Source organism: Pavona decussata, unplaced genomic scaffold, assembly GCF_977016875.1.
Source record: "Pavona decussata unplaced genomic scaffold, jaPavDecu1.1 SCAFFOLD_89, whole genome shotgun sequence".
In the NCBI taxonomy this organism is placed as follows: Eukaryota; Metazoa; Cnidaria; class Anthozoa; order Scleractinia; family Agariciidae; genus Pavona; species Pavona decussata.
The window spans coordinates 225,007-241,573 of NW_028145506.1; the positions used below are offsets into that span (position 1 = coordinate 225,007).

The 16,567-nt window shown below is 39.3% G+C and overlaps 1 protein-coding gene across 2 annotated transcripts; it reads left to right on the forward strand.

Moving 5' to 3' along the window:
- Positions 1-34: 34 nt before the first annotated feature.
- On the forward strand, positions 35-16,233 carry LOC146474398 (uronyl 2-sulfotransferase-like). 2 transcript variants are annotated; one of them, XM_085116988.1, is made up of 9 exons: positions 35-345; positions 8,244-8,275; positions 9,523-9,663; positions 11,261-11,340; positions 11,901-12,048; positions 12,728-12,825; positions 13,340-13,497; positions 14,983-15,201; positions 15,232-16,233. In XM_085116988.1, exons 1-8 carry the CDS (start codon positions 189-191, stop codon positions 15,150-15,152), a joined length of 984 nt encoding a protein of 327 aa, XP_084973114.1. In that variant the 5' UTR covers positions 35-188; the 3' UTR covers positions 15,153-15,201; positions 15,232-16,233. The 2 variants fall into 2 exon arrangements, with proteins under 2 accessions (XP_084973114.1, XP_084973116.1); XM_085116990.1 differs by lacking the exon at positions 35-345 and adding an exon at positions 3,811-4,157 and having other exon boundaries at positions 14,983-16,233.
- The last annotated feature ends 334 nt before the right edge of the window (positions 16,234-16,567 follow it).

The window sequence follows — 16,567 nt, forward strand, 5'->3', positions numbered from 1 at the left end:
AGAACGAGATTGGGCTGGTAATTTTATCCAATCGATTTTGTTCTATCTAACATTTTATATTTATAGATTCATCAGTGGCTATAATTGCTCACCCTTTAGTTGCTTCTTTTGCATTTTCCGTAATTTTCAAACGCGAAAACCGCTAAGAGGACGAGCACAATTCCTGGTCATCGCAATTCATACAGACAATGCGGAGATTGAAATTTGTTCTCCTGGTGTTTTCCGTCGTCACCATAGTCTGCGTAGTTACAACATATTTTCTGTATTTTCAAGTCAAGTCTCCCAGAGCCAGAAAAACTACAATAATCGAGGAGATACAGTCTTATCAAATCGAAAGCTGGCAAGGTAAGTCTTTAAACAAAGTGAAGTTCAGTCATTATGCTTTCTCAACGTTGCATGAGTTAATTTCCGGTGAAATATTAACAGTGGCAACCAGAACATGTGTTCCCAGATCGTTTTGTGTAAGCTAATTCAGTTTGATCTGTTTGGATTGTTTAGCTGAAAATTGAAGTGGCAGAATTTTTTAGGAAATGGAATCTTATTCCTTGAATTTACGAGCTCTTGTCACGAAATTTTGAGGTGGCATCTTGGCGAATTTCTTAACTAAAACCGAAATCTGAGCAGATATTTAACGAAAGGACTGAATTATGTCTGGCCATGTCATTTTAACAAAACGAGTTGCTCTACGGATCACCGACACAGGGAGCCCAACGGAAATATCACAGACAAAGCAAAGCACTTCAAATATCATCTCCTGTGTTCCGATATCATTTCGGTTTGAAATCTTCCTGATTTTCAAGGCCCTAAAACAGGACAGGAAGAGTTTAGAACAGCGCGATATGCCGATCTGATATCAATGTGTTTGTGCCAAATCTTGAGTGTGCTCAATTGTTTTTTCACTCGGTGTGAAAACGAGTTCGAAACCTTCTCTGGCCTGAAGGTCAAAAATCCTAAAACTGAAGCTATACGGATTGCAGACCAACAAAACACAGAGACACCTCTTGGCTTAAAATGGTGCAACAATATTAAGACCCTCGAGATATTATATTTTTTACGTATCAAAATAGATGATAAACCAAGATATTACCTTAAGTATGTGAAAGCTGGAATCCTATCTGGAAACAATTTGCGATTCGATAAGGATAATTAATGTACAATTTTGTAAAAGCGCAAACGATGAAAGCCAAAGAAATACGAGAGAGGAAAATTTTAATATTTAATAATGCTAAAGACGTGTTGAGAGCAACGTGGTGAGAGCAACGTCGAACTGTCTGATGCCGAGGGTGTTATTGTGTGGTAAACAAGGGCAGTCTCATATTGATTTGTATTGCACTAATGCACTAATAATTTTCATGGATATGAAATTAAAAAAATTAATGTGCGGAAATACATACACTTTTAGAATGTTCAACATAGTTAATATTAGATATTCAAGATGTCTGGGTTAGTTTCATTAACAATAATACTAAAAATACTGGTAGTCAGTAATAAATAAAATTGAAATAACTCATTTTTTCTCATACGCTTAATATCTTTTATAAAATCGCCCAAAGAAATATTGTTTCCGGTAAGGCCCGTTCAAGCATATTGGTGGCACCATGCTAACACGAACAAACTCAGTCCGATTTCCCCTGGATTAGATCCCATATTTTCAGTCATTTACTATCAGTAAACTCGAACAACACTCTTTTTTATGCGAATATGTTTTATAAGAATATCGAGGCTAAAATGTGCGAAATTTTAAGAATATTTTAAGAATAAACCGGAGGCTGAGATTTTGAAAAGGATATATTTGTGTTGAAAAGCTGTAAACACAACACAATTATATGTTTTTAACTTAACCGTATAAAATTGTTCCTTTCTCTAAACGGCAAACTAGCCAACAAAACGAAAAAACCTGCACCAGCTATAGCCAAATGTTCAATGCTAAAGACAGTTTGATGAACGGTACATGTAATACATACGTATATTACACATCACAAAAGAAATGAACTAAACTGCAAAAAGTATCATGATAAATTCTTTCTTTGATATTGATACTCCAATACATTCTAAAATGGAAACGTCGTAAGCTATAATTTATTAAGAATAATACAAGAATATTGTCAGACTAAAATCGGCAAAAAAATAAGAATATTCAGTCTGGGCCGGAAAAACAACATTCTTGTAAAAAAGAGTGTAATTTTACTTTCCCTTGGCACAAATTTACCCTGATAACTCGAACTCTATTTCAGTAGAAACACGGGTCAGCAAACCTCAAAATGGCAACATAGCTGACTGACGTGTCGAAATCTTTTACCTTTGGAAACGTCCTTAACTAGGTCTGAGCCATTGTTTTCTCCTTCATATGTTTCTCAAAATTTTGACTAGAATTCCCAAAGTAAACATTCTTATCGTGAAATGGATCATTGATCGTTGCAGTAGAATATAATAATCACTCGTTTGTGTTACGATGTAGTCGCTTAAGATGTAGATCGGTCGCGACGTTTCCAATGCTTACTGCTGGTATTCATCAAGCGATGAGGTCGACTGATCATGCTCCAGTACACGAAGGTTGGCTGTAATTGGCGGATCAATCCTCGCTACCTTCTTCGTAACTTGCTCTGGTATCCTGTTGTGTTTCTTGATCGTTGGTATATAGGCATCCGGAATTTCTGTTCCGTTGTCCCTGTTGATGTTGTTAGGGTGTAACCTGATATGGATGGCTTCCTTGACTCTGCGTGTAAACCGATGTTAGTCTCGATCAATAAACTTCACCTCGTTCCAGTGCGGATAGTGGCCAATCTTGTCTGCGTGCTCTGAAACGGCGGAGGTCTGTGTGCGGGCGTGTGGTTTATCCCTCTCGTGTTCTTTGATTCTTTCTACATAGACCTCTCTGTTTCGCCGATGTGGGTTTCTCCGCATTTGCAAGGGATCTTCTACACTACATTATCTTGCTTAGACGGCTGAACCACGTCCTAAGGCCGCATCAAGTGTGACCTAAGTGCGCTGTGCGTCAGATGTAAAGACTGCGTACGCCTTGTCAGTTGTAGGCAGCGGTGAAGAAGCCCGGAAAATCCCTCCATGCAAGGTGGAGCCGCAGTGGACTCTGCCGCGGGCTCTCTAGGTGTTGGTCTATGGGTCTTGGTCAGCTTCTGCTAAAAAGATAAAAGGATAATCATTTAGTAGGTAGGGGTGTGCGGCCTGCTTCCCAAAACCCTTACCCTATTTATGACCAAAATCTGCGATTTTCCCTACCCTATTTATGACCTGACCAAATATTCTTCAGTTTATAATGTGTGTTCAACTTCAGTTCAAAAACTCCTGGAGTCCGGTGCGTGACCAGGCGCGTGACAAGCCCTTGCGGCACGTCAGATGGAGAAGTAGCTTCTTCTAAAAAAACGAATTCAAGACTAGAGTGCAAAAATCGATACCCTATTTATGACCAAAGCGGCTGAAAAACCATACCATTTGGGGCTTCACATACCTATATAGCCCATATAAGGGAGTACCCTCTCCCCCCCCCCCCCCCACATTAGCTTCCTACCCTTGTCACGCGTTCCTCTCCATGCGTGCCGAGCCCCTTTGCGTGGGAGGCATTGGATCTGTTGTATGTCGCTCAAACTCTCTAGGCACAAAAGTTCTGTTTAAAAACTGAAAACGATGACGTTCTTTCCTTCGATATAATGTATTTCACGATCTTATAATTTCCTTTACTTTAAACATCAGCGAGACTGATTTTAAAAAAATTGTGTTTTTCAACAATAATATTCCGGTTCCTAGCGTATTCATGGCTACTCTCAATATTCATGTACAGCGGTATGACAAACGATGACAAATGCTTGCGGCTGGTAATTCTATCCAATCGATTTTGTCCTATCGAGTATTTTATATTTACAGATTTATCAATGGCTATAATTGCTCGCCCTTTTGTTTGCTTTCGTTTGCATTTTCCGTAATTACAAAACGCGAAAACCGCTAAGAGGACGAGCACAATTCCTGGTCATCGCAATTTATACAGACAATGCGGAGATTGAAATTTGTTCTCCTGTCGTTGGCCGTCTTGATCATAGGTACAACATATTTTGTGTCGCTGCTTTTTCAAGTCAAAGCTCCCCGAGCCAGAAGAACCACACAAATCGAGGAAAGGCACTTTTATCAAATTCACAGCTGGCAAGGTAAGTCTTTTAAAAGTGAAAAAAAATTCAGTCAATTAATACGCTTTCTCAACGTTGCATGAGTTAACTTCCGGTGAAATATTAACAGGGGCAACGAGAACATGTGTTCCAAGATCGTTTTGTGTAAGCTAATTCAGTTTGACTGCTCGGATTGTTTTAGCTGAAATTTAAGTGGCAGAACTTTTTAGGAAATGGAATCTTATTCCTCGAATTAACGAGCTCTTGTTGGCGTAACGAAAATGCTCCAACTGACCTTGTTTTGTATGTTAACGACATATTAATAGTTTTTCAGTGTCACGAAATTTTGAGGTGACATCTTGTTGAATATCTTGACAACTAAATCCGAAATTCTGAGGCCATTTAGGCTTTCTCAACAGTTATTCACAGAAAGGAACCATTGGGTGCTCCTGAATCATGTCTGCCTACGTCTTTTTAACAAAAAGAGCTGCTGCACGGATCACCGACAAAGTGCACCCAACAGACATAAGCAAAATTTAAACACTTCAAATGTTGTTTCCCGTGTCTGGAGATCATTTGTTGGTCTTTTTAAGGCATATTTGTGTTAGCCAGCTAATACAGAATGATCTGTTCGGATGTTTTAGATGAAAATTTATCTCGCAGAAAGTTTTAGGAAGCGGAATTGTTTTCCCGAATTTACCAGCCTCCTACGCACACTGTGCTGTTTGTGTTCGTCAACGTCTGCGTAGGAGGACTGCGAGGCTATGAATTTATGAGTTATATTTGGCTTTATGAAAATGCTATTTGCCCCTCGAAAAGCAATAGGAATTAATTTTCCAGTGTTACAAAATTCTTACCTGGCATTTTGTCGAAGAAACCTTTAGATCAAATCGGAATTTCTCGCGCGATTTTCAGGCGTTCCGAAATCCGAACAGATTATCCACCGAAAAGAATCGGACCAACAGTACAGTTAAGAAGGATAAACATTTTGCGCATTTTAAGAATAGCTGTGGTTGTAGTTCAGCCTGTTCAGAAAACTGTTCTTTTCTCGTTCTCGTAAAAATTACAAATTAACTGACCCTTCTTTCATTTATCATCAGATTACAACAATGTGTTAGTCTGTTTTAATGATCACAGTCGGAAATCAAGGAAGATGATAGCTCTATCACTCCACTTGCATTCATAAATTGAGATTATGTGCCTTTGCGACTCAATGAAAAATTCCTCGTCAACCTTTTTATCGCTAAACAACCGATAATGGTATTCCATTTTGTAAACAAACTAAAACAAACTAAATCCACTTTTCCTTTAAAGTGCATTAACAACTTATAGTGGTTTTAAAAGTAAATTGAATATTTCCAAGTAATTTAAATATAGATTGCACTGCTTCAGACCCAAACTTTTGTACCTTATCTTAGAAATCCTTTTTTTAGGGGAAACGCAGTGCAATATATCTGAGTTACCATGCTCGTTTGTGAAATCTTATTAGTGAATCAGTTTTCAGTTGAACACTGAATTTTACAGTGAGAAGGCGAATGCAAACACAGTTGTACATGGCCATCAAGCCCACAGCGCGGGACTCAAGTTAAAAAATCAAGAAAATCGGAGTGTCTCTTAGCATCTGTTACTCTTAAAGGCGACTTTATTCCCTCCGGATTCAGAATCTTTACTATGAGCTGTTTTACTCCAGTCAGTTCTTTTCTCATCTAGTCACGTCGCAATTGTAAAAATTTGGAATTTTTTTTCATTTCCATCAATCAATACGGGCCAGTCTCGGAGACAGTTTTTTGCTTGTTACATGATAAATATTTCCATTATTCACCAAGACTGACAAACTTACTAGCTTAATAATAAAACAATTGTCGAATCGAATATATTAAAATTGGTTATCGGCAACTCCAGTTCTCGCATTCAAACGTGCCATTTGTCCACACTCACCAAAAAACGGCTGATATGCGCTTTAAGATGTCGTCCGTGCATCAAGAAGAAAAATTGAAAATAAGCATTTCTAATCATCTGTGATGACAGTCTTGAGAGTCTTGGCTGCTAGCAAAAATTAATAAAAAAAAAATCTCCGTGATGTGACAGTCTTAGGAATTTAAACAGCTGTTCTTGTTTGCCTTCTTCATTGTGAAAAACCTTTGGCTAAAGTTGCAAAAACTCCAGTTCAGTTCAGTTCAGTTCAGTTTGACGAGTCCAATGTCGTATTTTAATATCGGCATAAGAACACGTTAACTTTTCGAAAAATAGCTCGCTACAGTTTTTAGTTGAGCGTTTTGGAGCAATCACCCTCTTGGAGACATCTTCCATCAGTCTTGAATGTTTAGTTTTTTCAATAGAGTTGATAAGTTTATTTGACCACCGTAAAGAGATTCGAGTGCTGACGTTTGGAGCGTTAACCCTTCGTCAGAGCGAATCGCCCTTCAGTCATCAACTCTGTTGATAAACCAAACTTTTGTTTCTACTCCCTACCGACGCGGCACCGCAGTTTCTTTAGAACCTAACACCTAACCCCCTTAGCCATTTCTATCAGTCTTGGCCTTCGCATGCTTCAAGTAATCAGTATCGTCTATCGACAGACGAAGATAAAATAGGACTCTTTCCTTAGCTAGCGCTGACCTATCCAGCCTCTCAGGGTGCATGGTCCTTTAGACCTATAGAAGATTTTAAGTGTATTTATCTTCCTGGTTTGTTCTTATTTAAATTCCGTTTTATTTAACTGGAGTTGAAAGTTACCGTCCTCAATCAAGGGATCTAGAAAGTTTAAAAAAAGGATCAGCACTGGATGTATTTACGCCCTCTTTACTCTTCCATCCAAGGCCACGCATTGCGTTACACTAAATTGACTGAAATTACCGCTCAGTATCACAATGTTCTGCCCTTTTCGGTAGTAGGCTTGCTGTGAACTTCCTGTTCATTTTTTATGAATAAAAGAATTCCCTCTAAATATAACAAGCGTTGGCTATCGCCTAAATATCATGTAATTAGAGTATCCTTGTTATCTTTTAAACACGTTTCCCTGTTTTTCAGCGCTCGACGGGGAAAATTTGCTTATTATATATAATTTAGAAATTGCCGGCGTACAAATCGATACGATCTTATCTGACAATCCAACTAAAACAGGGGCGTAGCTAGGGAAGGGTTCCAGGGGTTCCGGAACCCCCCCTCTCGCGTCAAGGAGTCCCCGTTCCCCTATTTTTAACAGTGATTTTATCCCAGCAAGAGTGTAATGGACTCTCGATTCCTGAAATTCTTCGTTTTGTTCTATCTTTACAATAAGTACAGTGAACGTCATTGTGGTATCTATTTGCGTTTCACTTGCATTTTCGGAGACATGAGCAGAGTTGGGATTCCTGTGTAACCAGATGCACGTGTGTGCCTAGCAGAAATGCCCGCGAAATTAGTAGACGATCCATTGGTGTTGTTCGAGCTGGTGGTTTTCCTACCAATGATGCTGTCTTGTGCAGCCTCTTTAATCTTCTTCATGAGCTGGTAGCCGTCGGAGACAGAAATCCTGACATTGAAGCAGCGCTGGAGGTTTATGAGAACGACCTTCCTTCTCCTCATGCGGTTGATGTTGAGCTCCTGCGATGGAAGAGAAAGTGGTGCAGCACTGAGGATGCCGACCTTACCACCAGTGCAGTTCAGACACTCGCATCATGCGATTGAGAGTTCTTTCCTAACATCCACACCTCGATATGCATTTTGTGCACGTTGCCGATAACGTCAGCTGAATGTGAGCGCTCATTCAGTACATTAAGAAGGTTAAAAACATACCTGAGGTCGACCATGTCAAGCGAGCGAGAGTCTGGGCTGGCATTGATGAACATAAATATCGAGGAAGTGATAAACACGTTCGCTCAACGGTAACCAAGGCGTCTTCTGTTTGCGTAGCGTAAAAGCCAAAGTCTTGTACGTACGTAATGTAATGATTTTAGACCAACCGTTTTCGTTGGAACCAATTTGGAACCCCCCCTCCTAGGAATCCTGGCTACGCCCCTGTAAAAGAATATGTATTTTATTTTACCTTGAATACAGTTTTATCAAAGACCAACTTCATCATGCCCCTGTCATTCTAAGAGATTTTTATTTTTATTTGAACTTTGATACTTTTACTTCTCTTCCTAGATGCGGTGCCTGTGACTTCAACAATCAAGGGGGTAGGTCTTCGTTAATTTTTTTTTGATGGGGGTGGGGGATAACAGACCGAAGGAGCCGGAGTTTCATAAGTAGTTAACCACATATTTTTCAGTCATAATTACGGTTCAGTTTGGGAAAGAATGTCATATGTTGTTATGTATTTTAAAGCTTTTTAGAATTATTAGTAATTATCTCTGAAATGTGCATGATTAACCCCAACTTTCTTTTGGGATTCACATGGTTCGTGCACTGTAGACATAAATTGCATAAAAACACCTCTGTACTATGGAGTGCACCTCTTTCGCTAATAAGGTGGAAAGCTAAACGAGAGCGTACGAAAACTCCTTGTCACGCCGAAACAAGTTAATATTTTTGTTAATAACGCCATCACTTTATCGGACTGGGCTGGTGAAATTTCAAAATTGGCAAACTTGGTCAAGAAAAAAATCTCGGGGTCAACGAATTGTCAAGATGGGATACGAGTTTTTTTTTCCGGAGTCAACAAAATAAAAACACTTGCTGAAAGGGGAAATTGTGAGGTTAGTCATATATAAAAACAATTTCCCCAAATAAACATTCTAAAATCTAAAATCGAAAACAATCACAAACATTTAAAATTAGAACTATTTACAATCCGTAGTGTACATGATCTTTAGTTAGTTTCGAAATAAAGTTATTAAACCAGCGTGTACAACATCCTTTATAGGTAACTCGTTCCAATTGTTAACAATGCGTACAAAAAAGGAGTACTTATAACAGTTGCGAATGGCTGATGTCACATAAAGTTTGTAGTCAGATCTTTTGTCTGGGATTTCCTCACGTCACCTCTTTCGCCTCATTTCACACGGATATAAGAGCGGTTTTCAATTGAGTGTCGAAAGTAATTTCACGTTTGCTTTGGTTTTGCATTACTGCGTTCTGTGATTGGTTGGCAAAACTCGCGCCTCTTTCTCAACCAATGGGAAGCCAAACCAGAACCAATCGTGTTTTGGCCGCACGCGTTTTCCCGCGCCTGGCGCCGGGTAGATGTATATGCCTCGAATTCTGATTGGCTCGTTGTGTTGTTTACATCTGTTGCGATTGGCCACAGTAATTACTTTGGTTTTGGTTTTACGACACTCAATTGGAAACCGCTCTAAGTGCCATCGCTTAACACTTCATCTTTATCTTCTTATCTATAGCTTAGCTTTTGGTTGATCATTCAGCATTAAATCTTTTTGTAGGAAATTGTCTGATTACATTTTCCATATTTTTCTTCCCCGAATAGAAACGAGTGATTTACAATAGAGTGGGGAAATGTGGAAGTCGCACAATGATACAGCTTATGGTTGCACTAGCAAAACAAAATAACTTCAAAGTGATCGGTTCTACGAGAAGCCAGTTTCTTCATATTAATCTTCGTGAACAGGTAATTAGAATTAAACAAACGACTAAATAACTCAGTTGGTTGAAGCCAGTGCGTCGAAATCTAGGGCACATTAAATTTGGTAAGATAATCTGATTTGGTATTTCATTAAACACAATTACCAAATGTTGTAGTGGGGTGTAAGGTTATAATTATTAGTTAGCATCAGGGAAATTGTTTATTGCGTTTAGTGAAAGGAAGGGCTGAATATCAATTGTCTTCATCACCAGAGCGCTGTAAAAATCGTACTTTTGCCACACTTGAACGGGCGATGCAATAAAAATTGTGATAAAAAACGTCGGTGAACAGCTGCCCTTGAGTAGCAAATCTAAGGCTGTAATCCTAGTTGCATTTATAGACTAGACGTAGGTAAGGAACGTGGGAGGTTTAGGAACTTCTTCCACCAACCGCACCGGCTTCTAAGACAGTCTTTCAGGTCATTTGGCTGCAACTCAGCTTTTGCGCACAATCTTTCACTTTGACTGTAAATTGCTGAACTTGTGTAACGATCAATGAACGAGTGGTAATCAAAGAACCTGTGCCATAATGGACGCTTGTAGCTGCATACAGTCAACATCGAAGTGCAGGGTCGTGGAGGAATCAGGATTGCTCTACGTTAACTTGAGATAATTCTTAAGTCTTATGTATTTGGTTTCTACTTAGAACTTGTAATAGTTTCCACTAGAGCTGCCCCCGCTTTAACACCTGTTTAACACCTGTATATGGTTTTTACTGGATATAAATACTGTGCCTACGAATGTTAAAAAAGAAACGTTTGAATATTTATTGAAGTTAACATCCATGTAACTGGTTAGCATATTTCTCTGTAAATTTGACATTGAAATCTATTACGGTCATACAGTTTTGTTTTGTGAAACAGCAACGTATTGTATGTATAATTATGTGAACTCGTGGTTTGAAAGGCTGCTAAAGATGCAGAAGATGGCGAAACGTCACTTTGTGGTTGCAAGACCTTGACACTCTGTTAGAGAATGGCAAAACGCGAACTCGTGGTTGTAAGACCTTGAAACACTGCTAGGAAGAACTCGAAATCCTGCTAGAGGACGACGAAACGCAAACTCTTGCTCGCAAGACCGTCAAACGCTGCTCGAAGACCTCGTGGTTGCAGAATGATAGCTACCCGACAGCACCTTGCGCGCTTGCCGAAATATTACCCGAGACCACCGTGCGCGCCTAGTTTGATCAAATCGATATTTTTTTCGCATACTAACAAATTTACTTACAGTACTTACTTTCTTACATTTTGAAATTCCTTATATGTATACACGCGGGGAATCCTAGGGTGCCTCCTCGGGTTTTGGCCTCTGGGCCAAAACCCTGTGGGGGCAATTAGACTATCCAGTTCTTTAAATAAGCTGCAGTTGTTTTAGGGAGTCAGGGGTGCCATTGTAGTGTGGTCCCTCGCTTCTACAGCTACAGGAGGTGTCTCTTTAGTACAGAGGGTAGATTATTACACTGTTCTGAGGGTTTTAAATCCCTTTGGCGACTCAAGAGAGAAGCATTGGCATTACTAAATTTAGTGAATGCAGTTCATACATACTAACTTTGAAGTAAGCGTGGAAAATAATTTTTTTTACAGATAGGATTTGTGGATTTCATAGATCACCTTGAAGCACCATTCATTTATCATCATCATTTGCATTTTGTCGACTTTAAAAGGTAAAGTACTTTAAAAAAAGCCCCTCTTAGTCCACAAACTTAGTCATTGTACGCACCGACTAGGAGTGCGTTTGCGATGACTCGGCTGCGCCTCGTTTTTTCAACCTACTTCTCAGTGTTTGGATATCTGATGAAACACGCTTTCTCGTGTTTGATGTAATACATCAAACACTGGTCACTAAACCTAAAAACTATAAAAGGACCAAAGGACCACACCAAAGTCCGCCTTTGGCCGCCATGCACAACGTCTGCGGTTTTGAACTGAGAAGATTTTTATAAGGAAATTTTTGTCAAGTTGCAGAAACATATAAGAAGAAATGCGCGTCTCCATGTTGATGCTCGGCCCAGGCTATTCACGGGTGGGCTATTTTTAGAACGGAGATTTTCGCGGGAAAAAATCGAATCAGCCAGTCAAATAGTGCATCGATTACTTTTTATTATTTTTCTTATGTGTTTCTGGATTTTATTAAGTTCATTAAGCTATATTCTATTGAAATATTTTCAACTTTTCATGTTCTATAAGTGACGCAATCCCCACGTCTTGTATTCCTTCTCTTCAGGCTTGGCTCTGTTCAACCCATTTACATTAACCTCATCCGGGATCCACTTGCTCGACTCGTCTCTGGCTATTACTTCCGTAGATTTGGAGATTACAGGGAAGGCCAAAGAACATGGGGTTTTAAAGGCACAGATGAAACGAAAAATCAGGTTTGTGTTGAACGAGCTAGAAATTACAAAGAAAGAGGTAGGCAGGAAAGGCAGAGTTATGCATAGTCCGTACAAGGCTAGACACACGGTCAGAAATAGCATTCTTCATAACACAAGGTGAAAATATTCTCAAGTATATAACCGTGTTGCGTGTTATACAATTGATCACTTCTTGAAAACGTATTTTGTAACAACGTTTTGACAACTTTCTGACGCCTTTCGTTTGAGTCATTAATCACTTTTTGAAACTTTAGAAACTCTGGAAAGTTATGCTGACATTAGCGCTCTTATTTCTGAAATAAGAAAGTCATCTTAATTATAATTCAATCATACATCATAATTTTTTTCTTCACTTTACATTACTTTTTACTCTTTTGACAAATAATGTATTCAAAACTGACTTTTTTAACGCCTTCAAATAGTAATTCGTTTATGTATGTCCTTAACATCGCCTGCCTAGATTAGCTCGCTATTTGCAGGCGGTGTTCATTTGTAAGTAACGTTTGAAAAAACTTAATAAAACTTGAAACTTGAACACTCATTTGTCGGAAAGCAACGTGGAACTTTTCTTGGCAAGATGGAAGGGTACCGTCAGAACGTTGTCAAAAATGTAAAAATGTTGTAAAAAAAAAAGTATTGCCTGCTTAGATTTTCTTCTTGTTTGCTGTATTATTATTAGACATTCGATGAGTGTGTCCTCAAAAACATGCCAGAATGCAGTGATCGGAGAATTTTCTACATTGTTCCGTACTTCTGCGGACAAGAGGCCTTTTGCACGTAAGTATACAGTTTGATTTTATTGCTTTTCTTCATGTTACTATTTCCTCTTCCTAATTTTCTTTATTTCTGTCTCCTCCAATAGACCTTTATCACACGGCGGCCATGTTGAGTCTCAGGAGAATAAAAAGCTTTGTTGTGGCTCGGCAAGCCTCGCACTGAATTCTCGTCTGGCCAAGACTTGCCGTGCGATAACAAAGCTTTTATTCCCCGCCCGAGACTCAGCATGGCCGCCGAGTGATGAGGGTCTATAGTAACCGATCTGAATATACGGAAACCCTAGAAGATGACCAATCAGAAAGCCGTGTTCAGTACACGTGATATGGTGGTAATCTGATTGGTTCGTTTTGACACGTGTGCTGAATACGGCTTTCTGATTGGTCACCTTCTAGGGTTTCCGTATATCCAAATCGGTTACTTCTTGCTCCCTGTTGGCTCTCTGCGTTCTCATGAAAAACCACTATGGCAAGAATTACACTGCATATTTTGTAAACATTTTTGTGTTTTCCTACAGGAGTGGCTCACTATTAGCTCTAAGACAAGCCAAGATAAACGTCATTAAAAACTACTTGGTAGTTGGGGTGACTGAAGAGATGGACGATTTTCTTTTCGTTCTCGAAAACCTCCTCCCTGAATTTTTTAAAGGTGTTCTGAATATGTACAAAGCACCAGGTTAGATGATTTTTATTGTTGTTGTTGTCGTTGATTGTTGTTGTTTAGTTCAGAATTGGACCCCAACCAAAATTTGCTTTATGAATTTATTCGTGGCAATTATCACCCAAGGTCTTAGGTAAAGGTTGTGTGCATAACTGAGATGGCATTTCATTGATTAATTGCGTTCGATAGCTTGCTCAATACTCCTTATCACCAAACACGATCAGAGAGATTATTAAGCCCTGTCAAAGTGTGTCTTATAGACCCTTCTCCAAAATGGAGGTCGAAAATTAAGTTCAAATAAGTTAGAGACGTTTGTACGAAAAAACGTCTGTGAATTTATCAAATTTCATCTTACATTTCCCAAGCTGATATAAATAAACAATAGCCTCCATTTGGTGCGAAAATATGCTTAGATATTTGTCCGCGGACATTATCTGTTCCGAGAAGCGAACAGTTTTCCGAGAGCGAAGCTCGAGGAAAACTCTAAGCTTCGAGGAGCAGATGATGTCCAAGGACAAATATCTGAGCATATTTTTAGAGCCAAATGGAGGCTATTGTGGTTATTATCCTTCAAATATTTTTCGCAACATGTAGCAATGAGCTTGAGTACTTGAACATTTCGTTTAAGAACAGTTTACCGTCAAAAATGTTTAGAGCGTATGTTGTTTTCTGATACTGCTTTATCGACCAGCAGGTTTATCTTTCCTTCTGTCACAAAAGCAAACCGTTCCCCCATCTTGACATTAATTTTAATTGTAAACTTGACGCGCCTTGAAGCTTTTGAATTTGGGGAATATCACTTTGGGAATATCATCGGATATTCCCCAGATTTAGCTGGGGTATATTCGGTCACGTGAGGCGTTTAGACCAATCGCGCGCGAGCGAAAATATTTGATGGATTACAACACCTAATATGCTGAAACTTTGCAAGGTTACTAAAGTAAAGGTGCTCATCCAGTGCTTGTATCAGTGTTTCATTTAGTTCAATTTTAACTCATTCAAATCTGTTGCCGCCATTTTGAAGAAGGGTCTATTGTCTAAGGGAATTGTTCCCAACAAGTTTGTTCGAAGAGGACCCACCTTGTCTGAGGTAGGGGGGTTATCGAAGACACCACCTGTCTCATGAACATTACCGACATAATTTTATTGGCATTAAAAAATTGAGTTGACCGCGCAGAAATATTCGGCCAGCAAGAGTCAGCATTGCAAGATAAACAAGAAAAGTGAGGTTTGAATCTCATTGTCATTTTTTCGCTGCTGGATAGAGGGGTGGCCATGCAATATAGACACCATCTTTTGAGGTTGAGGTAGAGGAGTGCAGGCAGAGAAAACCATCTATTTTGGGGTTTGGTGAGTCCTGTTCGAGTACCACTTCCCTTACTGAAAAGCCGTATTGACTTCACACTTGCATGATGTACAATCTAATATTTGCTGTGCTTTCTTCAAAATGCGTGTTCCAAATATTAATCATATGACAACAGAGTTTACTTTTCTTTGTAGGGAATGAGCTTCAAACTAAAATAAATACAACCAAGACGATGAATAAGAAAGGACCTTCTCTACAAGTGGAAGAGATCATGAAGAAACGTCTGGAATTGGAATATGACTTTTACAACTTTGTAAAGGACAGATTTCATAAACTAAAAGCTGAACTGCAAGCTTCCTCTTAACGAACAACTATCTAAGCTTGATTCCTCTTACTCGTGAAAGGTTGACACCGTTCTCGACTGGATAATTTTGTATTTATTAGTAAAAGGGGGACACCTCTCTAAGCTGGATACTTTAAAGGCAGGAAAAAGACATCGCCCTGCGTCGGTCATTTCTTTAAGACGAACGCCTTTTTAAGGCAACCCCTGTGAGATCGCAACTTTGTCCCCAACATAGCCTGAGAGGAACAGCTAGTACTTGGAAGGGGGGAGGGGGGGGGGGGGGGGTGGAGCTTGTACTCCTTTCAGATAAAAATGTGTTATTTTCATATCTCATAGCTTTCACTGAAAAGCAATATTGTATTATACACTAGCTAGCAAAGTATTGGTTATTTGAGAGAAATTGGTTATAATCCGATTTGATCTAAAAAGAAGCATTTATTGCTTTAATCCGAGTTTGACGGCAGTTCTTTCCCTTCTGGATGGTGTTTGAAGTAAGAAAAAGTATGGCCAGTTATTTAAACAGAGTCTAACTTAGCCGCGGCTTAAGACAATCAGTGGACCTCCAAATCTGGTTATAAGTGGTTTATTTTAAGTAGATAAATAGTTTACTAGTCTGGGATGCAAGCCTTCTTGTTACCGTTGACAATAGACAACAGTGAGCTTACGCAACAGGACGACCGAGGGAAGGGGACGATGAAATATCGTTGTGTGACCATCTTAGTACCTTTATATTTTTAGGCGATTTTTGACTAACAATGGTGTTCTCTCATCTTTGACAACCTGAAAATCACGCGCGGTAGGAATGTTACAATCTAGAGTCATGAAAACTTGGCCGTCACGTTGGTCACACAAGGACAATTTGCCGTCCCACCACAACTGCCGTCCTGCTGCGTAAACTCGCTAATGTTTAGATATGACTGTTGGCAAAATTGAAAATGGCTTAGAACGTGGTTTTGTTAAACATTGTCTTTACTCGGTTTTTTTAATAATCAACCCCTAATGTTTGACAAACGTTCAAAGTGAAATGCGACTGAGTAAGTGGACTACAAGAAGTTGTTGAGAAAGTTGGCAAAATAGACACAAGTTGTATCTGTCGCCAACAGTTTGACAACATTTTCTTTCAACTTTTATTGTTGTGATTTTCAAGTATATATGTTTTCTAAAGAGTCTTATTTTCTCGGCCTCAAGGAGCACTGGTAGAGCAGCAGCCGTTAGAATATATTTATAAGATGTTCCATGTACTGAAAAGCTTCAGACCGCCGACAAAACTCAACATGTAGCTAAAATATAGAATTTATAGAAAACCACTGTGAACAAGTTCTTCTCTAAATTTAAGTGCAGTGTTATTGTAATTAGACCAAAACGCTTTGGGTTTGTGTTAAGGTCGGATCCGGACTCGACGGAACCAAGAAACTCATCACGGCTGTTCCGCAGCA

Excerpts from the sequence above, each read along its gene's own strand:
- LOC146474398 (XM_085116988.1), top strand. The coding sequence starts at position 189 with ATGCGGAGATTGAAATTTGTTCTCCTGGTGTTTTCCGTCGTCACCATA. Across the intron at positions 12,826-13,339 it reads GGACAAGAGGCCTTTTGCAC|GAGTGGCTCACTATTAGCTC; the intron begins GTAAGTATACAG and ends GTTTTCCTACAG. Across the intron at positions 13,498-14,982 it reads GAATATGTACAAAGCACCAG|GGAATGAGCTTCAAACTAAA; the intron begins GTTAGATGATTT and ends TTTTCTTTGTAG.